This window comes from Rissa tridactyla, chromosome 1 (genome assembly GCF_028500815.1).
Source record: "Rissa tridactyla isolate bRisTri1 chromosome 1, bRisTri1.patW.cur.20221130, whole genome shotgun sequence".
In the NCBI taxonomy this organism is placed as follows: Eukaryota; Metazoa; Chordata; class Aves; order Charadriiformes; family Laridae; genus Rissa; species Rissa tridactyla.
Genome location: NC_071466.1, coordinates 74448750 through 74474592, shown reverse-complemented (window position 1 = coordinate 74474592; position 25843 = coordinate 74448750). Strand labels below are relative to the sequence as shown.

Here is a 25843-nt window from a genome sequence, read left to right as displayed (position 1 = left end):
TTTAGATTCACAGAGTTTGAGCGGATATGATTGAAGCCCTTCAAGAAAATGGAACAGTTCGTACATTTTCTTGTACTGATACAATCCATTAGTTAAAACTTATCTGTGTTACATTTGTGTTGTTTTCAAAAAGTTAATTTGATTCTCATACAGGACATAGATTTTTTTTTTCAGTCTTTTCTGATTTCTGACACTCATTTCTCTTCCCAAGATTTCTGCTGCTTGAGTGTAGGATCTTAAACTACAATCTAAGTGCCAGTCTGAAGGGGCAGTAACTGAGCATAGGCGAGGAAGGACCAGTTTGGACAGTGGGCCTTTAGACCAGATTGTGTCCAGTTAAACTTAGTAAGACACAGTTTGAAAGAGGATAATCTGGATGTAAGGAAATAGCTAGGAATATTCTTTTGATCCCCCAAATGTGGACATACATGTTTCCCTACAGCCGCAGGAAGGAAGCTGTGAGAGGAATTAGAACTGAGGTTGTGCATTTTTGCACTATTTCTACACTGCTGACTCGAAGGTGACTATAATAAGACATAATGCAGTGTATATTCCAGACAAGTTGCTACAGAAAAAAAAAGTTATAGAAGCAGGTGCTCAAATGAACCATCGGCGTGAGAGAAGAATAGATCAGAATATCACAAAATAAACTGAAAAATGAAGGTGGAGGACACTTTTCCTCTTATCTTGCGTGTACAGGAGGAGAAAGGGGAAAGATGGAGCTGATGCACAAAAGAGTAATGCTGGCTTCATGCTTCTATGGAGAAGGAGCAGCAAGCAGTTCTTTATGGAGCTGTGATGAGTAGGAAGAAGATTGATACTGGAGTGTTCCGGATTGATGTGACTGCTTTTAGTCCCCAATCTTAGTTAAAGAGTTGAGTGTAAAAATGTAACACAAACAACTTTGCCATTTGTCTAACAGCAAAAAGCAAAACTGAGATAGTTTTTGTATACAAGCTGTAAATCAAACTCATGAGGAACAGTGATACTACTGTATACTCTCTCTGTGCCAAGAGACATAGAACTTGTGGGAAATATCTGGTATGTGAACAAATATGAGAGCAGAGAAAACTGCATGTGGACCAGCCGAAAAAACTTATCTATTTCAGACTAAACATTGATGTGTGACCTTCTTTTTTTTTTTTTTTTTTTTTTGTCTAGCTGCGTCCTCAGTGCCCATGTACTGCTGAGGAATGAGTAAGACTGAGAAGGTTGTAAAAAGTTTTTGTTTGTTTTTTTCACTTAGGAAACCTGTGAACCCATGGCAAAAGGATGATATGGCAGGAAAAAAATTCTGCATTCAAGGAGCCTCCTGCCATTTAGGAGGGGCAAAAATAACTTAAGGATTTCTTTTGCAAATATATATGATTTTCAGGCTTTTTGTGCACTCATCCTTTCCTAGTGTAATTATCACGTTCTGTATTGCCACATGGATTGAGGACAACTTCCAGTTTATATTTGAGCATGTGTGGTTTTTCGCTTGTGTTTTGTTTGTTTCTTTTGGGTTTTGTTTTTACTTTTTGGTGGGTTTTTTTGGGGCGGGGGGACAAACAACAGCTTTCTAGATTTCAGGTTGAGGGAAGCCGTAGTAATGCCATAAATCCCATGGTCAGTAAAATGTTTTGAAGACAAATGTCTAACATCAGCATGCTTTTTTACCTGAGAACTGTTTTGTGCTTGTTCCTTTATTTATATTCATTTATATTAAAATATGTCTTCATTTTATACAATGGCGATTTTTAAATTTATATATTTTTAAATCACTTCTTATTTGGCCAGCTGGCTGAAAGCCTCTTAGACTTATTTTGGTAGTTCTCTTACCGACCCACCTGCTCACAAGATTGGTGCAATTAGAGTAAGGTTGGTATTTAGGTTAGGTTCAATCCGTAACTGTAACTTTTGAAGTTACATCCTAGTACTGGATCTGGGGGAAAAAATTTCTATTTAAACATCTAAGATCTGATACCAGATAGGTCAGTGAAAATGTGGAATGTTCTTTTTTTTTTTTTTTTTTTTTTTTTTTTTTCCTCTAGAGCTTGACATATTCTCTGCTAACATCCTAGAAACTAAGATAGTTACTGAGTGTAAATGGTAGCTAAAATAATCATGGAAGAGTTGAAGGGAGGTGTTGTCATTAGAACAGTGCACTGGGATGCTGGAGTTCTGGTTTGATTTTTGTCATTCTGCCTAATCTCAGCCAAGTAGCTTTTCCTTTTTGCTTTTTACCAATATCTAAAATGGCAATCCAGGATACTTCATATGACTATAGAAAGTAGGCTAGTGCTGGAAGGTGATGTGGGATAAAGCTTATATGTTCAAAATAACATACAAAAAACTCTTTGCATATACTGCTTCTTTGTCATATCCTGCTGTCAGAACTAATATAAAGTGTGCTGTCATTTCTTTTAATGCTAATGTTTTGACCCTGACTTAAATCAAAATGTGATCCAGGAAGAATGACCTCCATCAAACTGAAAACACTCTGGCAGCTGAAGTAGCACATCAAAATGGTGAACACCGTGAGGAAAACACAGTGAATGAAAATTGACCATGCTGTCTCATTGTGTTTTTGAAACTTAGCTATGGGAGAGCTGATTAGGTTTGCACTATGTCTTTGCTCTTGTGAATGGTAAATACTAACCGTGTGCTTGGCTTGAAAGGTCTCATACTTGTCTGCAGAATCTTTGGGCTAAACTAAATATAAGGAAAAATTGTGAAGCAATGGACAGGCAATTGAGACCCCATGTTCTCCATGACCTTCTGTGTAATCTTGAAATGGTTGCTATTCTCTCTCTGCATCTCTTTCTCCCTCACCAGTGTCCAGTTATATTGCAGGTGTGAGGCAGACTGAGGTACCCTCACCTGTAGAGGTCGATTGAAGGATAGTGTGCTGCAGTTCATGATCTTGGATTGTAAACTCTTGAAGGAACTTGCTATGTATTTGTATAGTGCCTAGTATGATGAAGCCCCTCCAAAGTTAGCAGATGTCTACAAGCATTATTTTATTTAAAGCGTTCAGTTGTGATTTCTGTGATTGATTGCCAGTATTGCAATATGGGTTACTTTGAGTCATTTGGACATATTTGTGCATGTTAAAATTTCAGCTGTTTGCAGAAAAGCTTGGACATTTTCTGTGTGTCACTTTGTTTTAAAACCTACCCAGTTTTGCTCTGCTTGAAGGATACATGCTATGATTCCATGGTGTGATTTATTAAGTTTATAAAGAATCTTTCAAACTGTAAACTTGGTAAATCACCTGGGAGTTTGACAGTGAATGGTGGATGTTGTGGTTCATGCATAACCAGCAGTGAAAGTTGTGTGACTGAAGCACAGGCTAGAACCAGTTTGGTTTGTTTCTGTGTTTGTGGGTTCAGCAAGAATAAAAGTCAGTAAAGATCTGTTTTATTTCTCTTGCTAGTAACTGCTATCCAGTGCGGTGCCTCTGACTTTGTCAGTCACAGCATGAACTTACCTGGGTGTAACAGGAGCTGCGAGAATGTGTCTTTTTCTTCTCTAAAAGACAGCATTTGAAGTAAATCTGCACTCTTCATGGTAGTAAGTGGGGGTACTCAGAACTGGACTGGGTAATACCTTGAGCAGCCTGCTCTAACTGGACCCTCTCTGACCAGGTGGCTGGGCTGGAGGCCTCTGGTGTCACTTCCAGCCTGCATTTTCCTGTAATGCCAAAGGGTGAGCACACCAGCTGCGTATTATGGAAGCAACTGATTTGATCCATTCACCTGTGGATGTTGTTTTAAAAATCCTTTTTGTTTTTTTTTCTAAAAATTTGTGTTAGTATTTAATAATTTTTAATCATTAATACCAAGATAGAGGTGTGTGAATTGGCCCAGGCAGGGTGCAGGAACAACCACAAAACTGCGGCTGAAATGCAAAGAGTACATGTATTTTCACTGCCTTGCCAACCAGGGGATCTCCAAAGCAGCACCTGGGCAGAGGCACACAAGCGGGCACACAGGCCCTGCGGAGCTTGATCCTTGCTAGAGGATCACCAAATCTGCTGGTTTTGCTTGTATATCAGGGATTCACGCAGGTGTAGTTTGCCACTCGGATCTTTTCCACAGCAGGCCAGGAATCTCAAGTGTGTTCGATAAGGTGCCTCTAAGTCTATCACAGGCCTCTGTTATCTAAACACAGATGTTCTACTTGTCCAACACATGACTCTAAACAACAATTAGTATGATATATATATGTTTTTTGACACCCCAGCAAGTCAATTGAGTGTGTTTACAATCCTCCTTGCCAATCTGCTGTTATTTTCCCACAAGGGGATGCAGAATTTTTTCTTGCATAGGGGCTATATCAGTGTATTGCTGCAATGGCCTTTATTTTGTGATTCACTTGTTTGGCATTGATAATCTGGTTTGTTAATTTGTAAATAGGAACCTAGTTCAACTTAGTTTGTTCACTAGTCACCCACCTTTATATGGAGTAATTGTTAACAAACAGTCCAGATATGGAGGCAGTAATTCTTCCCACCAACTTCCCTTTTTCCATTTCGTAAAGCTTGTAAACTGAAAATGTAGATACTTGATTTAGGAAACCAAAGAAACCAATGACCATGAGAGTTAAAGGGGAAGTATTTATCTTTCTAGTCATGAATACAGGCAAAGAATAATTCTGTGTCAGATACGGGTTTGTTAGAGGCAGCTGGTAAAATTTTAACATGTGATGCAGGAATGCTGGGTATTTCTGTTTTCTGAACTGTCTGTGTGGAATAATTAGTGATTTACGGATTGTAGCACGGAGATGATGCAGCATCTGCATTTAACACTATTTAATTCTGCTTTTTACATTTTCTGATAAGCAGGCTTGGATAACTTGTGCTCTGGAATATTAAAGGGCCTAAACCAGGACTGTGCACGCTTGTGCTCTCTCTCTTTTTAAAAACCTTGGATGTAATGGGGAAATAGCAAAGAGCTGAAGGATTGCAACGTCATTCCATTCTGAAAAGGAGAAAAAAATTGAGGAGTTTTACACTAGTTTGAGATTTTCCTGCTACACTTACCAAATCTGTCTCCTCACTGAGACTGCTTGTAGAGGCATTTTTAATACCTCTTCTCCTACTGCCTGGCAGGCATAGCAGTAGAGAACCATCCAAGAACAATTGGAGTTTTACTGTAGTTACTGAACTGATTTTAAAGATACCTGAATGAAATTTAATGGAAGGAGATGTACAGGAAATGAAACTGTGTACCTAACAGCTCCTTCTGTCCATGTACTGTATGAAGTTACAAAATGTAATTTAATAGGACTGTTTAGCTGACTCTAATACAACATGCTTTGGCTTTTGAAGTTATTTGATCAATGTATCCATTAACTATTCTTCATAAAGCGATCTATCTTAGTAATAATGTCTTAAGGCTTATCTGAGGGTTTTTTCAGTTGAACATCTAGATCTATGTTGGACCGTACAGATTTGGTGTAATAGAATGCGCACAGACTTTTAAAAGTTACTTAAAAAGATCCCAAACAACCCTTGATTATATTTTATTTTTTTAAGTCAAGAACACCAGCTAATAGTGGTGTTAAATAGATAAAATCACCATTTGAGGGAGCCATGATAGAATAGGAGACAAAGTTGTAGACTAGCATGGTGCTGATGTAAATAATTTGAACGTTTGTTACCACTAAACTTCTTATATACCCATTTTTCATGAACTGGACTTTTTAGATCCATAGATCTGAAGGAGAACGGGGGTCCTTGTAGAAGAGGGTGGTAGTGAAGAAAAAAATGGCTGAGAAAGGTCCTCAAAGAGGAGGATTTTAAAGAGGGAATTTTAGTTTTTGAAAATTGAAAGCTTTCTTGTTTCCTTACAGGCATACTCTGTTGGGAACATCTCAAGGTAGTTCCCTCAGTGTGAAATTGGATGGCTTCAGCATAGTTTGATGTGACTGGCTTATGAAATTTCTTTATTTTTGTAATAGATAAGCCGCAGACTGAAAATGTCTGGCTCAGATTGAAGATGGTAGAAGATACTGAAGTTGAGACGATAGAAGATACTGATATTGAGACAGAGTAAAGAAATTGTCTATTTTTCATGACATCTGGTTCCACTAGGGGATTTTTGGGTCCCCAATTTGAGATGTTGATATAGTATGTAAGGCGAATTTAAAAACTGGTTACCTGAGGCTTGTAAATAAATATGAAATCATCTAGCAATACAGAAAAATTCTTACTGAATCGGTAATTTACACCAAAATACTGCACAGATATTTACAAGTGGAATTTGTAGATAAAGATAAAAACTATCCAGGCAACTAGATAAACTGCAGGGTGTTTGATTTTGGTTTATTCCCAACGGTGGTTCATGCACTACCTTGGAGGCTGGTTACAAGGAGTTCCTCCTGGCTCTATTCTGGGACCTGTCCTGCTTAATATCTTTGTCACTGATCTGGAGTTGGAGTGTACCAAGTCTGGGGAGCAGTCAGTATGTTCAAGGGCAGGGCTGCATTTCAGAGGGATCTAAACAGGACAGAGCAATGAGGTGACAGGACCTTTGTGAAATGAAAAAAAGGACAAACAGAGTCCTTCATATGGGACAGAACAACCACTTGCAGGGGATACAAGCTGGAAATGGTATACATGAGTCAGCAATGTACCCTGGCAGCATACAGGAGTGTAGCCACTAGACTGAACAAAATGATTATTCCTGTTTACTCAGCACTTAATAGACCACACCTCAACCACTGCGTCCTTTTTTGCTCCCTACCATCCCATTGTAAGACTGCAAAGATGGTTGGTGGGCACATGACCTATGAAGAGAGGCTGAGGGACCCAAAGCTGCATGGAGATGAGGCTTTGGAGGGACCTCATGGCAGCCTGCCAATATCAAAGTAGATGTTACGGAGAAAATGGAGCCAGACTCCTCACAGAGATGCATGGCAGGAGCCTGAGGGACAATGGTCATAAAGTGAAACAGGGAAAGTTTGTTTTCTACCAGGAGGTGCTGGTCTGTGATGATCTGAGTAAGAAAGGCACTGAGACACTGTAAAATATGATTGAAAATGCTATTTATTAGAGCTAACACTAGAAAGAGATAATAGTATAGATAATCTTATATCTGTTTTGATGCTGGGAACACTGAGTTGTGCAGCATCAAACAGGCCTCCAGTCTGTGTGCAACATCCTGTGCAGACCACGTCTGTAGAAAGGGTTACCCCATGTTGGTCCCTCAAGCTATTGTTGGCTTTCCTTGCAAGAAAACAACTCTATTCATAATTTCTACTGTCAAGCAGAAAGGACGCCCGCATGAGAAATTCTAGTTGCGCTGTTAGATAAAGTCAAGGCCACCCAGGTGACATAATTGCTGGTACCAAGTGGGAGCTGCCTGCAGGCTCCTCCATTACAGTGAGCTGGCTGGGCTCCTCCTGCAGCCAGGGGGTTTGTGCAGCACAGCACGGGCTTGAATGCAAGCCCATACATGCAGCACAGCACAGGCGTGGGCCTACTCAGGTTAGCTCTTGCATGGATCATTGACTCCTCCATGGGTTATGGTCTTCTGGTCAGGATCACTACAATGTTCTGGCTTGACATAATGAGACTGTATTTCACCACGAGGACAGTCAGATGTTGAAACAGATTCCCTAGAAAAGTTGTGGAATCTCTGACCCTGTAGGTTTTCAAGGTCTGGCTAAACAAAAGCCTAAGCAACATCATCCAAATTCAGCATTCACCATACTTCAGCAGAAGGTTGAGCTAGATGACATCTTAAAGTCCGTTCCACCTTGAATTGCTCTGTATCTGTGTTTTGGATCTCCCTTCATGATCCTAAAACCTTGGTTGGAAGTTGCGATTAACTTTGTCACAACTGATGGGAATATCTGTAAGACAGGAGAAATCTGGGTTTCCGTGTAACTCCATGGTGAAATCAGTTCTATGGTAGTAGTAATTTAGATATAATTTGATAGAAGTGGAGTTGTAATTGGATCCGGGAAGTTTCACATGTCACTGCATCACTGAAGAAATGCAATCACAGAATAAAAAAAAAAGACCCTGTCGGCTATTCCTTGTTTCTGTAATCTTGCATCACATAGACTTTATTTGTCCCCTAGTTTTCATTCTTTCTCTTGAAAAATTTGTTTCAACAGGAATATTTGTATCCCATCTTTCATGCAGAGGATAACATAGCCATTAGTTTCCATCTTCGCTAGCTTCTGGTAATAAGACAATAAATTAGATTGCGGTTGACATGTTAATATACAAGATGTATTAAAGTAATACTTAACAATCCATGCAACTCATATATCTGAGGGAATGCTGAGAGATCTGGATATTGAGTGTTGCCAAGTTTGGCTGTTCCTTTCTTACAGCAGGGGACATGGAGTACTTGGTCCTTACTGGAAACCGTTTCCTTCTCGTATGTTTGCTTTGGTGTTCTGGACCACCAAACTGAAGTTTGGTGTAACTTCAGTCTGTGGAGCAAGCAATGGGCAGTCTAGAGGTACCAGAAATGACCATTATCTAGTGAGACCCTAACCCCAGCCATCCTGCTACTTAATTCAGTGATAGAAAGCACTGAGACTACTCTTGCCCTCCAAGTAGTTGCTTCTAAATATAAGACGATAAGGAAGGGGTGTGTGGGTGTGTCATGATTTAACCCCAGATGGCATCTAGGACAATGCAGCTGCTTGCTCATTCCCCCTCCAGTGTGATGGGAAAGAGAATCAGAAGAGTAAAAGTGAGAAAACTCATGGGTTGAGATAAAAACAGGTTAAGTAAAGCAAAAGCCTTGCATGCAAGCGCAACAAAACAAGGAATTCATTTGCTGCTTCCCATTGGCAGGCAAGTGTTCAGCCATCTCCAGGAAAGCAGGGCTCCATCACATGTAACAGTTACTTGGGAAGACAAATGGCATTATTCCAAATGTCCCCCCCCTTCCTTCTTCTTCCCCAAGCTTTATATACTGAGCATGACGTCATATGGCATGGAATATCCCTTTGATCAGTTGGGGTCAGCTGTCCTGGCTGTGTCTCCGCCCAACTTCATGTGAACCCCCAGCCTGCTCGCTGGTGGGGCGGTGTGAGGAGGAGAAAAGGCTATGACTGCTTAGCAACAACCAAAACCACCAGTGTGCTATCAACACCATTTCTCATCCCAAATCCAAACTGTAACACTATATCAGCTGCTAGTAAGAAAGTCAACTCTATCCCAGCTGAAACTATGATAGTGGGGAACTTTTATATTATAATATAGCTGCTTTTGTATTATCATATACCTCATCATTTGCCTTTCATGTAGATTAACTAGGTCACGATCTGCCCAAATAGCTTTGGCTAAACTGTATCTTCCAAAATAATGAAAAGATGAATAAATTCCTTGATTTTGGGGAAACCTGATTATATCTGATGCTGAAGGAGAGATAGTTTTCATTGGCAGAGACTGAATCTTCACAGGTGAAGTTACACTGCTGATTAGTACTACTGAGTATCATTATCTGATGGAGAAAAGACTGAAAGAAGCTTACAGTTCATCAGGGAAAATTTGGCCATCTTCCTTTGATTAAATTGAATTTCTCTAGGGGAAAAAGACATTAGAGTGAGGCTCTTGGAAATTGAAGAAAAAAACTATTTATTTAGCATTATTTAATTGTGCTTTTAAGAGTACCTGTATTGGAGAAAAAAATTCTGATGCTGAAGGGCCATTTAATCTAGCAAAGGTGTGCATATTTAGGTTGAGACTTGGTGCTAGGCATGTCAAAGTAGGAACGAGGGGTATTTTTAAGTGAAGATAATTGACTGTTATCTTAGTTAAGGGGCAACGTAGCGTTGTGGGGTGGTTGTAATCTTTAAAGTACAATTAGATGTCTCTCCAAAACATATTCTGTAACTAAGCCTAAGGATTTGGAATTATTGGGTGAAATTGTGATCTGTGTTGCACAGGGTGTCAACCTAGGTCATCATAACAGTTTCTGAAAGAGTCTGAGCACAAGAGGTTGTTTATTTACTTCTTAGCCACTTCCAAGCTATTTTGGGTAGCTGAACTGAATTTCTGCAGTTTAACATACTTAAGCACTTCATTTCCATATGCCTACTTGCACCTTTAATTTTTTTTTTTTATTTTTTTCCCCCAAACTTGAATTCTCCTTTTTGTTTCATTCTTCTTGCCCTGAATTTTATCTTCTTTCAAAACTTGCAGTAGTTGTTCTTCTCCGCCCATTTCTTTTCTGGCTTTATCAGACATTGCCTCCAGCCTTTTCCTGCTGGTCTGTGTTCCCACATGGCAAGTCAACAGGCTGCTTCTCTAAACAATCAACAAGTAGCATTACTGCCACATCATTAACACCAGGGCTTTAACATTAGGCTCTTCCTACCTTTTCTTGACCTTCGATCGCTGTATTTAGAGCATTATCTTGCTGCTCTTTTACTTTCCTCCAGGCTTAATAGCTTTTTCCAGTGGACACTTGAGTAACAGCTGCCACGTGGACATAGAGAGGGTGGAGGTGTTGTGCTCCTCCCTCCCAATGGTTCTTCTCTCCAGCTTAACCAAGTTGCAAGTGTTATGCAGCAAAATCTAAATTAATGTGTTGTTGAAGTTCCCTTGTTCTGTAAATTCATGCAGTTTCACCCTCATAAGTGACTAAAAAAAAAAGCAGGGGGAGGAGGGGGAATCAGGGAAGGGAGGAGAGCAGAACACTGTCACTCAGTAGGCCACTGTTTCTGTCCTATAACATTGGTCAAGATCCTGCATGCTCTGTAGCAGGCAGCAAGGTAGGAGTAAGGACTGAGAACTGAGCAAAGTCCACGGAGCATAAGGTGCAGCTCTTACCTGATTGCATTCACATTGCCAGCAAGGCGTTTAGATGTTGGGAGGTATCTGTCTGGCGCAGTTGTCTTCCTGTTCTGTGGGGTTTTTTGGAAACTCTGAAAATCCCATGCTCCTTTCTCTTTTCCGTGGCGTAGAGAACAATTCTTGCTCTTTGTGTAGGTTTATTGTCATTAATCAGCTCAGATGTACCTTTTAAGTGGGTCTTTGCACTGTGTTGGCACAATTTGGTTTTTTGAGTAAGTGGGTTTCATGGGTCTGTTCAGTGGCTAATTTCATAAGAGTGCAAGTTTGGAAGGCTGGCATTTATGGTAATAGTTACAGTTGTTGTCAGCTAATGCATTGTTCTCCTGAGGCTGCAGGATCTATGAACTGACTGTCACTTCTTGTAAACTACATATTAAACTATGTTTCTATATGCAGAAAAGGTTAGAATTCCAATAAGTCCGTGTTATCTGTGCACACATCAATTTGCAGTGCCACAAGAGTAGTAAAACATATTGCCACAATTAGAGGTGCCTGGTCTAAAGTTTGAACTAAAGTGCGATGCAGATTTAAGAATTGCGTGGAGGGGCTGCTGCTTTCCTGCTGTCTCATTGCAGGAACGGTTATCTTGTTTTTGATGCTAGTTCCAATTAATTTTATGTCTGTACAAGCTCAATAACAACAAATTTTAGAGATATAACCTAATGTAGCATATTGAAATTTTAAATCGGCATCGTGAGAAAGAATAAAAAGACCATAATTTGTATGGCACAAAGCCAGAAGACAGGATGCTATTTGCAGATGTTGGGTTTCTCTTTAACTTCCTTAACTTCCTTTTAAATTTTTCCCTCTCTTTAAATGATTTATGAAAAGTTTCCATGAGTGTCAGGAGTATTGTTCTCTTTGAATTAAAAATAATGTGGGCTAAAGTCTTTCTCCAGATCAGAGAATTATTTCTCTCTTTTTTTTTTTTTTTAAAAATTTGAAAATAAGTGTTTTCATTCATACCCCCCTATGAAATCTTCATGAAAAAAACAGAATTGGATATTATTTCCTGAGAAGCATTTTGGAGCCAGCAATTAAATGTCTTTGGGTGAACAAACGAAATTATTGAAATGTTTATTATTGAACTTATTTGAGTATGTGTTGTGTAAAGTCATAAAAATAATTTTTTTTATAATCTGTAGTAAAAACTGAGGTTTTTAATGAAAATTCTATCTCTGTTATTTAGCTAAATATAATGCTTTTTTGTTTCACATGATGATTAAAGTACATTGTCTAGGAATGTTTCTATTTCAACTCTAATATGTAAACAAAAAAGAAAAATTTGGCAAGCTGGGTTTTTGAGGGATGGTAATTAGGGGTTTTAATAAAGAAAAAAGAATCAATATGTTTCTATGTAAAAAGACTTCAAAGTGAGTTATTTTTTCATGTGAACTTTACTACTTAGTGTGTATTTACCATCTTGGCTGTGATGGCTCTTCCTGAGGTCTGTTGGAAAAATGATTAATTTCTCTTCGTTATGGACTACTGGAAAAGACACAAGCGAATTGACTATGTAAGTGCAAGAGGATTTAGCTGGAAAGGAAGCCTGCTGGTTGGTGGTTCTCTCTTGGAGCCTCTTGAGATTTGCTGGCTCGTAAGATAATGATCTTTTACATTTCCAGTGAAGTCACCGGTTGGGATGCGGGCAGAAATTCAGGCTGATAGCTACACCAACTCTCCTGTCTTGGAAACAGACCTTTCTTTAAACAGCTTTTATTGTGTTGAACACTGAACTGGGATGTGTTTCTTGTGGCTCACCAGACTTTCATATTCTTGAAGCTGATAAAAATGGTTGCTTGCAATACAGCATAATACCATTTTTCGTTATCTGTGTGGTATTTAATTTTTAGAATGTAATTTCCCTTTTGTAATAATGTTATTTTACCATTCTGTGGCCACCTGCCTGTATTTTACATGCTGCTTAGTTTTCCACTGTTCAGGATGATTGAAATTGTGTGATTGCGCATAAGCAGTTAATTCATAGTCAAAGCTTTAAAACCAACTTGTCCAGTTTTAGTTGTGCTGTTTAACCGGTAGGGATACAAATGCTGTAATTACAATTACATAGACAGAAGTGAATGGCATTTAGCATATTGTAATTGGCTCATGTGGTTATAGTTAACTTTGAAGTGAGCTTAGTCATTAAGACAAAGGGTTAGAAACTGGACTTTTAAAAAACTTGGTGTAAATTAGGAGAGATTAATATAATCAATCTGGCCCTATTTTAGTAAATTGGGACACTGTTTCCAGAATTTGGAGAAAATTCATAGACTACATGATACCAGATTGTATAAATACAGCTTATAAGAAAATGTAAAAAGTTGGTTTAGACAAGAGTAAAGGGAGAAGGCAGTTCTTACAAGCATGCGAGAGGATATATAATGATGATTAACATAAAAATAAATGAAAGCACTGTGTTATGGAGTAGCTGTTCCAGAACTAAGTAATATTTCAGAATAGTGTTTTTATAAGCATATATGCCAGAATATACATTCCTATTGAAATGAAGAAATGGAGAGTGGCTAAACAAAAGAAAATTTACAAAGCCACCTTAAAAATCAGATCTCAGTCAGAGTAGGCCTCATAACCTGTGAACCATGGAGAATTTTTTTATCGTTGCGCACCAAGAGACTTGGCATATTCACTGGTCTCGCATTACATCCAAATTTATTCTGTTATGTGTGGTTCAGGCACATCTAAAGACTGGTGCTGGCTAAACTGATTTTGATAGTAAGTTTGGTTTGCTTTGGAGAAGCATAGGGTTTTAAAATTGTCTTCTTGTTACTTGATGCTTTATAGGTCTGTACTTCTCTTATTTTAAGCTGAAATTTAAAAGGCTTGGACCAGAGACAATAAAATAGGAATGTGTTTCAGCAAAATTTGGCTGCTAGTTATATAAACTTGTGAGAAGATCCTGCTTAATCTTGGAGGAATTTAGGTGAATTCAGTATCTATGTAGGCCACTGTTGTTTCCATTTTTATTACTTTAGGCGTTTACCATCAAACACTGTGAAGTTGTTGCAAAGGGCAGGGGAAAGCATTTAGAAATCTACTGGTAATAATGACTAGATAGTGTTTTTACTGTTCCAGAAAGCTGTGGTTTGGGGGGCAGGGGTTATGGCAGGGGTTTTTGTTTTGCCATTTAAAGAGTTTGGAAAAGCTTGGAAAATACGCTCTATAGAAAAAGGTGTTTGGAGCAAGTGGAAAGACCTACATTCATTCTTTTTCTGATATCTTTTATGGGCTTTTCATAGAAAAGCTGACTTCAGCAAAAAAGTTGTATTTTAAAGGCTGTAAATTGAAAACAAACAGAAAATGAAACTTACAGTATTATAAGTGTTTGCTGTTGCTTGTATCACTTCTGTTAACAGTGACCTACTGCCTGAAAAGAGGAAACCAGGATATGCAAACTAGAAGTTGGAAGAATTTGATGCTGAAATCACTTAATATCCTAGTAGTGAGAGTGACTGAAATTGTCATGGATTCTCATGAATGTGATAAATTTGCTTCTTGTGGGTGCTTGAAAGGATAAAGATTTTTCTGCTCAGAGGGATCTGTGTACACCTCAGGAGAAAGTATTCTGTTCGGCGTAGATGAGGAGGAAAGGAGACTGATTCTTCTCGCCTTGAAATCTGTGGATATGAAACTTCATCCTTTTCCTTCTTTGGGCCGTGAACATGCTAATGACATTTAATGTTTGACTAATAACTATTATAATCAGCCTTTGGGGCTTCAGTTGTCTGTAGGGTCAGGAAGAAATTATTTTTTTGGTGTGTAATTTGGCTTCTTGGCTGCTGATTTGTGCTGTGGCAGATCACGCTGAGACAGCTGAAACGCTTCCTACCCTAAATGTTATGTTGTGCCCCTCTCGTAGCAGTTGCCAGTCATGTGTAGGCAGAGGTGACTGAGATGGCACAATCAGCACTTCTTAATTTGCTGCAGTTTACTATTCCAGAGTATTAAAGTATTGGCTACAGTATTAGACTGACAATGGAGCATGATGGTATCGGCCTGGACTTTGGGAAGAAGTTTTTTCCAGGAGAAATTGTTAGGGACTTTGCAGAAACAGTCATCTTCCTCTGTAGCATGGGGAATGGTTCACCTAATAAAGCATGCCCAAGTGATCTCATACTTAATTGCTTGCAGAGTCTTTTGGCATTGGTAATAACCTGTTCTCTATTGGTGACATACATATTTTGTGTAGAAGGACAGAAAAGGCTATTTTTGGACTTACACTGCAGAAGTTGGTGAACTTACTTAGCTCAGGTGGTGCAAGTGTGAACAGTGAGCAACTGCTTCTAATTCTGGAATGGGCAACTACCCAGAAGGAAGCGTTCTGCTCTTCGGGCAGAGTCTGCGTTTCTCTTTGAAGAAGTCTTTGTCCTCTCTGTGGTCCATATTGGACAGTTTGAGAGCTGCTCTTACAGAGGATTTGGGCGCTTCTTTATGACTCGTCAGTGGAGCTTTTTTAAAATGTAATTAGCTTTGCCTCATTTGAATGAGGTGACTCGTTGCTTCATCCTGAATCGAGAGTCTGAGAAGTCACTTGCAAAAACAAACTTTCATCTCACAAAGGTGTAGGTATTTACTTGTCATTTCCTTGCTTTGATGAAATAACTGATAAAGGAGAAACAAAGGCTTGAAAGTTAGTCTAAAACGAAGTAAAAAGTGTAACCACAGAAACTTCATCACAGTCTCAGTTGAGATGCGATGGCTGCAAAATGGCCAGCAGCCAAGCTTTGCAGTGCATCTGACTTCACCTGGCACTAACTGTCATCCTGCTCCCTGAAAATGTTTCTTAAATGATATAATGATGAATGGCACTTCTATTTAACAGTGTCATCTGCTCAAAATGTTCTATAACATCTGCTGTTTTGTTCGTAAGTTGCAACAAAGATGAAATAACTGAAGAGTGGCTGAGAAAGTATTTGGGGTTTACAGAAGGGCTGCCTGCATTCAAGCTGCTTGGGCAGAAAGCTTTGGCTAGTTTCTATGAGCTGCTGTGTGTGTTATCCTTGTGGAAGAATTGTTGCTACCTACAACAATTGTTGTACCTACAGTGTATCATATTTAAAACAGGGGGAAAGAGCCTCAAGAAAGTACTAAGAAAGTACTAATTTGTGATTTGACGAGGTACCCTTTTAGGTTTTACTGGTGGTCGATGGATTATGAATATAAAAAGCTGTTTTCTAATGAATTTTTTTGTTTGTGCCTGATGTCACAGTCAAGTTCTGTGTATTCTTTGTTTCCAAAACAGAGAGCTAGAAAAGGAAAGAATGCCAAGAAGCCCAACCTCAGAGATGCAGTTCCTTTTGACTGTTAGGAAGGGGTGCTCATATTGATAAATTCTTTTATTAAATTGTCATTGTTAAACTTGAAATAAATCAAGTACATGAGAAAATGTAATTTCATTCTGGATTTCTCCCTAAACTAAAAATTGAGACTTTCCCTCCTATATCAGCTAATCTGTAATTTGGGGATTTTTTTGCACAGAGGCTACACGTGACATTTCTGTGAAATTGTGATTAACTGTCATGCTTTGCTTTTTAACTTAACGTGTTAAAGCTTCATTTTCTTATGTCTTGTGCTGCAATTCACTTAGATTTATTTTTTTTTAGGGATTTTAAGGACAAAATTAAACAGTGACTTGAATGTCTTACGGTGTCTCAGCAGTTAAATTGACAAGAATCCACTTGTTCTTTGTTTCTAGGATTAAACTAAACTGATAGACCTACTCCAGTAACTTAAATTTTAAAAGCCCAATTCTTCATAAACTGTAGGACTTGATCTCCTAACAGTTATTTAAATGCTGGTGTTTTCTTGTTTTGGTGCGGTTTTATTGATCTCTTGCCCTATGTTCTGTATAGTTCTTCAATATAAATGATTGACCAAACCCCCAGTTCTTGGGTTAAGGATCACTTTTGTTTGTTTTGGAAATCATTAAGGTGATACACAAAAAATTTTCACAATCAATACACACAAAAATTTTCTAAGATATTGCTGACATGACTGACTAGTGTTGCTCATGCCACTGTTAATATTGCAGGACATGCATATTGTTTATAATCGAGCCCCCCCTTCCCCTCTGTCATGATTTTCACACTTCCATGTGAGCTGGGCTGTTTTCTCAGCCTGTGCCACTAAAAGTGAAAATGCTGAGGTGTGGTATCTTGGAAAGTAATGGTATAAAATTTTGTTGTTTGGGGTTTTTGTTTATTTGTTTGACTTTTTTGCATACCATAGGAGACTTCTGGAGATGACAGCAGCAGTCTTTGTTTTATGTTAAGTTTTATTTTTGGTTATATGAAAGCAAGGTTGTGGAGTTTGTACCTTTTAGGAGAAGGTATAAAAATACAGGGGGAGTCAGGGATGCAGAATGGGATGTGCAAACAGTGATATGTTAAGTAGCAGCTTGAATTTTGGATGCTGAGTGAGGTGTCACCAAAGCAGCCACTGAGTACATGCTTGGGATAAATAAGTGTCAAAACTAGTGTTTCTCTGTGTGGTAGGTGCCTTTACTCCTATCTGCCGAGAGTGCTTTTTTCTTATTTTTGCTTTCTGAAAGTAATGTCACTTTTTGTTTTAAAACATCATGGAGACAAGTGGCAATGTTCATGGCCTTATAATAATTGTTCATGTTAGAATGCGGACCTTCAAAATGGGAGATGAAGGTTCAAATCTCCTTTTTCAGACTGGGATTCAAATTCCACGTTCCAGAAGCACACACTGTGCTTCTGTGTGCTGGGAAATCTTTAACCTCTTCCTGTTGAAGTTGTTCCTCTTTGCAGGAAGAGGGGTGTGTTACCGCTTTGTCAGCTTCATCTAGCTGAATGGTAAAGGCAGTCATGGAAAAAGATTGTAGGGTAGGGGAGGAGCTATTTATAGGGAGTTACTTTTTTAATACAAATTGCTGGTTTGAGGTTGTTATTATATTTTATCCTAAAGACCTGCTTTTGTGTGTGTGGATGGTTTGGGGAGCAAAATTTAGGCCTCTCTGAACTTTCTTTCCTCTTTAACTCATGTTGATTCTTGTACAGATTATTATATTTTACAGGAAGGGCAATGCCTTATTTCTTTGTCTTTAAAAGAAAGTAGCATTCCCTACATTTTGAGGGGAACTGAAGAACAATTGTCTGACCAAACATTTAGAGGAAATGAGTGGAGGAGGAATACTTAATTTGAGGATCCTATATGTGACTGAGGCATGAACTTTTCGTCAAATTTAGTCATGTGGTGCAAACACTTCTGCAGTGTTTCAAATTTTATTATGTTACTGTCAAGATGGAGAGTTGTTGCCATGCTGAGGATTAGGGAACAGTGTGAACAAGGCTTTCCAGATGTACAGTAAAGATTTTAGGTGTATAGATAAAACTGTAATTCCCTTTGTAAGTGTTGGAATTCTTTGTGGACTTAGATGTATTAAACACAGTTGTTAGTCAGTCATATTGGTTGAAGCACTGAGTTAGCTTGGTGCAGCCTGTCTTTTTAGGGAACCTAGAAGTTGTTCCCTTTGGAGTTAAACATTTTTATGCCAAAAGACTGATTTGCGTAGTGTGGTACTTATAAATACGAATATCTTGGAATTGGCTGTGTCAGAGGAAAATTAGCATCCCGGACTTGTGTTTGTTATTTCATTTGACTCTGCATTGTTATTTTGGTTTGTCACAGCTCTTTCTACAAAATGAGGTACAGCAGGTTTTAGATGTTTAAGTTGCTCTTTTTAATATAATAACAAAATGTTTTGCTGTTAAGTTACTTATTTTTTTGTTTTTCTTTGCAGCTTTCATCCAGTCGGATGGCATAATAGAAATGCTACGTTTTGATGAAGGAGACCTATTGCAGGTACGTAGTCTGAGTAAATCGTCTGAACTAGCAATGTTTCATCTTCTTTTTGATAGCTGCTTTTTTTTTTTTACACTCATGGATGAGTGGATTTCTGAAAATAAGCAAGCATCAAACTTCAGTCCAAAAAGCTTTTGGATCTTCTAGAGTTATTTTCAATGTGCTTTGGTGTGTCCTGAGGTTCTGGTTCCCTGGTCTTTTGTGTCAGGAAACTGGTGGAGTAAACTACAGGTTCTGCCTGGCCTGTTTGTCCAGTTGTTTTTTTTTCCTCAGAAAAACTGTTAGATGCTTTGTGGTAAAGACTCATCTTCATGTAGAGTTGGGATGCAATTGAATAGCACAACTAGTGGAACTAGAAAGTGTTGCAAGATGCCCAAATGTAAAGGCAGCCCTTGGGACCAAGTCGCCACCAGGTTTAAAGAAAGGTCAAGTTACTGCAGTGAGGTAATTGCTGTTGCAAATATGTATTTTTCTGGTCTACTGTTGCCATTCCTGTCAGCTTTCTTTTGGTGTGAGTCAAAACAGATGAAAAGTTAACTTTAAAGAATGCATGCTGATATTTTGCGATGGTGGTAGTAGTTGGGATGAAATGCACAGCAACATGGCTTGATACTTTAGAGCTACATAGTTCTGAAGTTCTATTGACTAGAATTTCATACACATGCATTTTGTGGATTGTACTGATGTTGAGAATATCTTTTGTTAAAATGATGTTAGTCTCCTGGTAGCTGAGAGGGAGAAGAGGAGAAAGAAGAAAGCAATTAATTGCTTAAATTAGTAGAATATATGGCATGTGACTGGGTGTAACTTCATTAGTTACCAGTGCAGTGCTTCGTTTACACTTCCTACCTCCTATCTAGTCTAGAAGAGTCAACAAATGTAAAAGCTCTATAGTTCTGGGCTCGTGATAATATTACTTGCTTCAGATTTATGAAGGTGTTTTTTCTTTTTCTCCCACGTACCTAAGTTGTTTGGGTTTTTTGTTTGGTTGTTTGAGGGTTTTTTCCTTCTTCCACTGCTTGGTCCTTAATGTAAATCAAGAATAACATAAGATTAAGAATAATTTAAGATTATAATGTACAAGGATAAGATCTCTCAAAATTATCTAAACTGGTGACAGAAAAGGTTGTAGTTAAACAGAAATACCCCAACAAATGCCCCCCGCCCCCTCACCCCCCAAAGAACCCCCCACCAAACAAAGCAAACAAAAAACCCCCAGGTTCCTCAGTAAACATTTGTTTAGATGTCATGGGTTAAACACATTCTCACAATAGATACCTATGTAGGCTTATTTTTGGACATATTGAGTAGAATAGTGTAAGTTTTCCATATAGTCATTACAGTCTCAATTATTGCAATTTTTTACTTAGAATATTTCTTTAACTTGCATTAAGAAAAAAATCACTAGGTTTAGTTTCTTTTCTTTTATATACTCTGTTAGAATATATTTTGTTCAGTGAGTGATTTAATAAAAATGACAGACCAGTGTTGGCCCAACTTTTAGGATAAAAATGATGCAGTCAAATTCAGTTATCTACATTTTAGGTGGGTTTTCCCCCAAGATTCTTTTTAAAATGTTTTTCTTAAGATAATTTCAGATTTGTAAGAATTATTTTAATTATCTTATTTATTTATTTTAACGTTCTATTAATTACTATAGTTCTCAGGACTAGAAAGTAAAGGTGCTGTTGGGAACCCCCTCAATAATTCATATAAAGATGGAAAAGTGAAACAGATGGTTAATCATGCCAATTTTATTGCAAGATGTAACAGAGACAGGAAAATTAATTTAAATGTTATGGTGGGACAAAGTCAAGCAGTTCTGGATGTTGCACTGTTAACTTTGCGGTGCTCTGGGTTGCATTTGGCTGCCACTTATCTTAATACACTGCTGAATATTTGATTTAAAATGAAGCAAGAGAGACAAAAATTCTAATAAGTGGTTGATATGTTTTCTATTATGGTTGTGGCTCTTAAGCCAAAAATACCTATGTAAGTGAAACCAGTTCCTCTTAAGCAGAATGATACAGCATGTTTTCTCTAGCTTACAATTTATTTGGTTTTTTTCCTGTAGATTTTAATATGGTGACCTCTTGTGACTACTTACTGCAATTAAAAAATAAAACCAAAGCAAATACATTGTTGTAAAAACAGATTTACATCTTGTGACCAGCAGTTGCTAGTTTTAAACCTACTGTAACGTCACTGAATTTTCTCTTTCAGGCTTTCTCTAAGTTTTCACAAATGTTTGGTGATTGTAGGTCATCCATCATTACAGCACAAATACGATGATGTAGTAGTAACTCAGTATTGTCTAATGTGTTATGTCACCTTCAGGTGACCTTTTTTTTTCTAGTGCATAAAGTGATTAATAATCATTGAAGTGTTAGTGCCATCTCCAGTCTGTTTATTTTTTCCCCCCTCAAAGAATTTGATATCTTTAAAGTGGAAGTAAGCCCTTTTTTTGTTTGAAGGTGTTGCTTTCCGAGTAAGGCAAATCAAAAGCTGAATCTTGTATAATTCAATAATTAGGGTTTCCTGCCACCTCCCTCCAGTTAGAGTATATCCTGTACGTATTTGGGCTGCAGTTCTTATGTGTTTCAATCACATTTTAGGACTTTAGTTGTAAAAAAATAAATGTGTTGGAAAATTGTGTTTGGCCAGACTGACTTAAAACAGTTATTTATTGAAAGAGCATAAATCTTTAAATATTTAAGTAAAAAACTCTTGCATTTAGGACAAGTATACTGCTAGTGAAAATCTAATTAATTCATGCTAGTGGATAACACTAGCAAAGTAGAGACTGTACTTTTTGGGTGTGGACTTCCAGTATGTGGATTAGAAAGTGCTACACCATGTAGCTTTGCCCTCTGTCTTGACAGAGCAAAAGTGAGAATTTCATTCTTTAGCATACATGTTCAGATTAAAGGTTTATATCCAAATAAATGTATGCTACTTCTGCCCATGGATTAAATTACGATAATGAGAGAATTTCCTAATTCTGTCTATTCTTCAAATGAATCAATCTCCTTAAGGACTCAACAACTTTTTGAACTCTTCAAATCATTTATTTGGATCCTGAACATAGAGAGTAACAATTGTATTAATATAAATTGTCCATTGCTCAGTGCAATGTAGGGTTTGGGTTTTCTCCTTCAATAGCAGGCAATTTGCAGATGTCTGTATAATTGGTTGTCACTTCAGAGTCATAGATTTGTTTGGTTTGAATGGACCTCAGGAGACCACCTAGCACTTTCTTCAGGTAGTGTTGCGTGTAGATGGACTGCCCTTGGCACATGCTTGGCTCTTCTGTTCTTAAAACCTCTAGAGAAGTGAATTTCACAAGTTTCCTTAAGTATGTATTTGTTTCATGCCTAAGCTGGTTTTGCTGCTTCTTTTTTCTCCAATATATATTCACTTGGGGTTTTTTTAGGATTTTTGATCTCTTCATGGTGTTGATTTTGTACTAAAAGACACCTATAGCGTCTTCATGCAAATTTTTAAAAACAACCTATAACTTTCTTTACTGGATTTTTATTTATCTGCACACTACTTAAAGCGTTGCATTTAATTGGGACATTAGTACTCTAAGGCTTTGAGGAAGGACAGAGCAGTTGCTTTCCTGTGTAATAACACTTGTTTTAGTAATTCCAAAATGAGTTGTAAATTTTTGACGGCATTTCGTTTGCTCTCATAGTTTGTATTTCACTTTGCTCTCCAGACACATTGTTTTCTTTAGTGTACTACCGCTTAGTCAGTTATTCAGAGTTTTAGATTTGAGCTCTCCTTCAGCTGAACTTTGCCTTGTCAGTGTCAGGGAATCTCTTCCGTGTGTCCTGATTATTTGAACCCTTGTCCAGACCTGACAGATGCTTCAGGTCCCTGACAATGATGTCATTGGCAAATATTAGGAGTGCTGAAATAACCTACAACTGTACAACTGTTACTTTTAATAAATTAATTCTCTCATGTTAAGCCAACATACTGGCTCACTTCTTTAGGACTTTATTTTGGAAAGTGAACGGTAAAGTAAAATTTATTTTTCAGAGCAAAGTTTTCATTTGCTTTTAGTTCATAAAGGACTGTTTCCCAGGTCATTCTACTTATTGTTGGAGCTCTTGCCTTGGATATCTAATGTTTTTCTGCACAATGTAGTTGAGGCCACTATTTTCCAGAGTGAGCGATCTCCTATTCGGACTAAGTGTTTTGGAAGTACTTCTGCTTATATTGTAGTATTTTTAAAGTAGCGTATTCTACAATGAAAAAGGAAAATGGGAAGACTCTTCAGTCCAAATTCTCTTAACGTGAATCATTACACTTCCACTTGCTGCAATAATCTGAAGTATATGAAATGCTTTTTTACAGGCGAACTCCTAGAAATTATTTTACTGATACTTACTGGTTTGTAGAATAGCTAAAATAAGGGAAAAAGAAAACCCATGTGCTTATGTGTGCTTAATAACGTATTTTCTGGTTTTGTTCACAAACTGCTGTAAAATGCTAGTCACAAATCTGGTAATGAGAATTACAATGGCCTAAATGTCAAATAGGCAGAACCTTAACATGACTTGTGGTGGCTTTGCAACAAGAAAGCTACGGGACTGAGTTACAAGCGTGGGAGTCAGCAATGCTGATCTCTTACTGAAGGAATTCTGGTATTTTCTGCATGATCTGTACTTCATTCTGTATGGCACAGTAAAGAAATATCTAACGGAAGTGGCAAACATTTGGTTCTGGTGTATCAGTGTTAGTGTTTTCAGGGTGTAAAGTTGAAATGGTTTGGGGTTGTTTTTTTTTTTATTGCCTCAAATTTTCATATTGTATGTTGACTTTTAAAAGGGTTTCGATATGTTCTCCATTAATATCCATATAACAAAACTGCTAAGATAGAGACCGCATGAGTGGGCAATAAAGTGGCTGGACCATTGACCTCAATGGGTCTACTCTACAGTACAAAGTTCATCTGGCAGTCAGTTACCAGTGGTGGAGCTTGATACTGAGGATAATACTGTTTAATGTCTTCATTAGCAGCCTGAATGATGGTAAAGAGAGTACTCTCAGTAAGTTTGCAGATGCTACCAAATTGGGCAAAGTAGTTGATACACTGGAAGGCAAGGCTGCTATTCAGAGGGACTTTGGCAGGGTGACAGGAACCTCATGACATTCAGCTCAGGCAAATGCAAGTCCTGCACCTGGGGGAGAATAACCCTGTGTAATGGGACAGGCTGGGCAGTAACTGACTAGACAGAAGCACTGCAGAAAAGACCTGGGGGATTCTGGTAGACAACAAGTTGAACTTAAGTTAGCCATGTGCCCTTGTAGCAAAGGCGGCAGCCAGCCTACTGAACTGTATGAAGAAATGTGGAGCCAGAAGATAAGGGGTGTGATTTCCCACCCCACCCCCCACCCCACCCCTTAAGCCCTTGTGGGTCTGTAGCTGAAGTACTGTGTCCAGTGTGGGCTACCCAGTACCAGGAAGGCACTGATGTGCCAGAGTAAGCACAGCAGAGGGATACCAGGATGATCAGGGGGCTGGAATGCTTCTCACATTAAGATGCGTTTCTTCAGCCTTTAGAAGAGAAGACAAAGGGGAAAACTAATTGCTGCAGGCAGTGTAGAGTTGACAAGAGCCAGATTTTTCATTGTGTGCAATGGAAGGATGAGAGACTTCGGACAGAAATTTCAGCATGGGACATTCCAAACTCATGTAAGAAAAAAAGCTTTTAAACTTGAGGATGATCAAACACTGGACTAAGTTACTCAAAAGAAGTTGTAGAATTTCTATCTTTGGAGATATCCAGAACTCAGTGGCCCAAAGCAGTAAGCAACCTGCACTAACTAGACCTCCCCTGAGCAAGGGTTAACTAGACTGCCTCTGGAACTTCCTTCCAATGTGTGTGATTTTTCTAAAAGAATACAAGCCATCTCAGTTCATTGCCATTGATTGTGAGCAGCTGAAGTCATGCTGCTGCTCAGAAAAAAAATTGCAATTTCTTCTTGTACAGGAGGAATTGCCATCCCCAGGCTTCAGTTTAAAAATAATTAATTGATGCCCAGGAGTAAGTGACTGTTGCAAAGCCAACACCTATAGCATGTGTTGCATCAGCTAAAGTCAACTAGTGTTTTTGTTTCCTTATGTGAGTCTGGGTCATGAAAGAGCATGACAAGAATGACTCAGTGCAGTCCACTTTCAGCTACCTTTCAGATTATACCATTCATTTTTTTTTCATTACCTTAAGCAAGATATTAATCATTAATTATGTTTCTTTTAATTATCCTGCTTGTTAGCATAAAGCTCATGAATGCAGCAATGAAAATTAAAACTGCCATCTACGGATCGGTTTTGTAGCTGTCTTGACATTTAGTTGCAAACAGCACATAACTTTTCTACAAGAAGGAACCAGCCTTACTATAAAATAACAATATGTAAAATGTTCTGAAAGAGTCTTTGAGACTGAAAGAGTTTTGTAACGTGGTGTGGATACTGTTGTGTAGGAATATGGAAAGCTTTGTTTGTTGAGAATTTTGGTAACATTAAAGAAATGTATTTGGTGTCCAGAAACCTCAAGTCCTGACTAAGACGGCCTCCCTGCTTCGTGCCCCATGCTCCTCACGCCGTGGCTGACCTTGTTTAAGGCTTTAGGTCTTTAGTTCAGTTGCTTAAACATAGGTAACCAGTGCTATTTGAGATGCCCTGGGCTGTCCCAGACATCTACATGGGCCTGGCAGAGATGGCACAGGAGAAACTGTGTGCCCTTCTGGATGTCAGTCTGAGACCAGGCAGGTTGCCCTAGGACATTAATCTCAAGTGGCAGCAGATGCCTATGTTTAGATGACTGAATGTAGTGCTAGGTAATATGACCTCTTACCAAGAAGTGAAGAATAGCTATTATAACAAACTGGTGAGACATTAAAACTAACCTTTTTGTTGTTGGTGGTGTTTTTTTTGGTGGGATTTTTTGGTTTTGTTTTTTGGCAAAAGTTAACAACCATGGGCATGTCTTTAGAGACAGCCTTCAGACTGTAAGGTGTGGATTTTGATTTTCTATGTGCACAAGATAGTTGAGTGGTATCGTTCCACAACTGCACTGGGTCTGTAAGGTGTGCTTTCACATACAGATTCTCTATGAAGTCTTTCTTGAGGATATGAGGCTCTGGAAAAAAATTGTTTAAGTCTTGAAACTGGTG

The 25843-nt window shown here is 38.4% G+C and overlaps 1 protein-coding gene across 2 annotated transcripts in view; it reads left to right on the top strand.

Moving 5' to 3' along the window:
* Nucleotides 1–25843, top strand: part of TMEM131 (transmembrane protein 131) — a 107510-nt gene that overhangs the window by 1831 nt on the left and 79836 nt on the right. For both annotated transcript variants that reach the window (XM_054189326.1, XM_054189367.1), the window contains exon 2: nt 18594–18655. In XM_054189326.1, coding sequence (XP_054045301.1) covers nt 18594–18655 — 62 coding nt within the window. The remainder of the gene's footprint in view (nt 1–18593; nt 18656–25843) is intronic.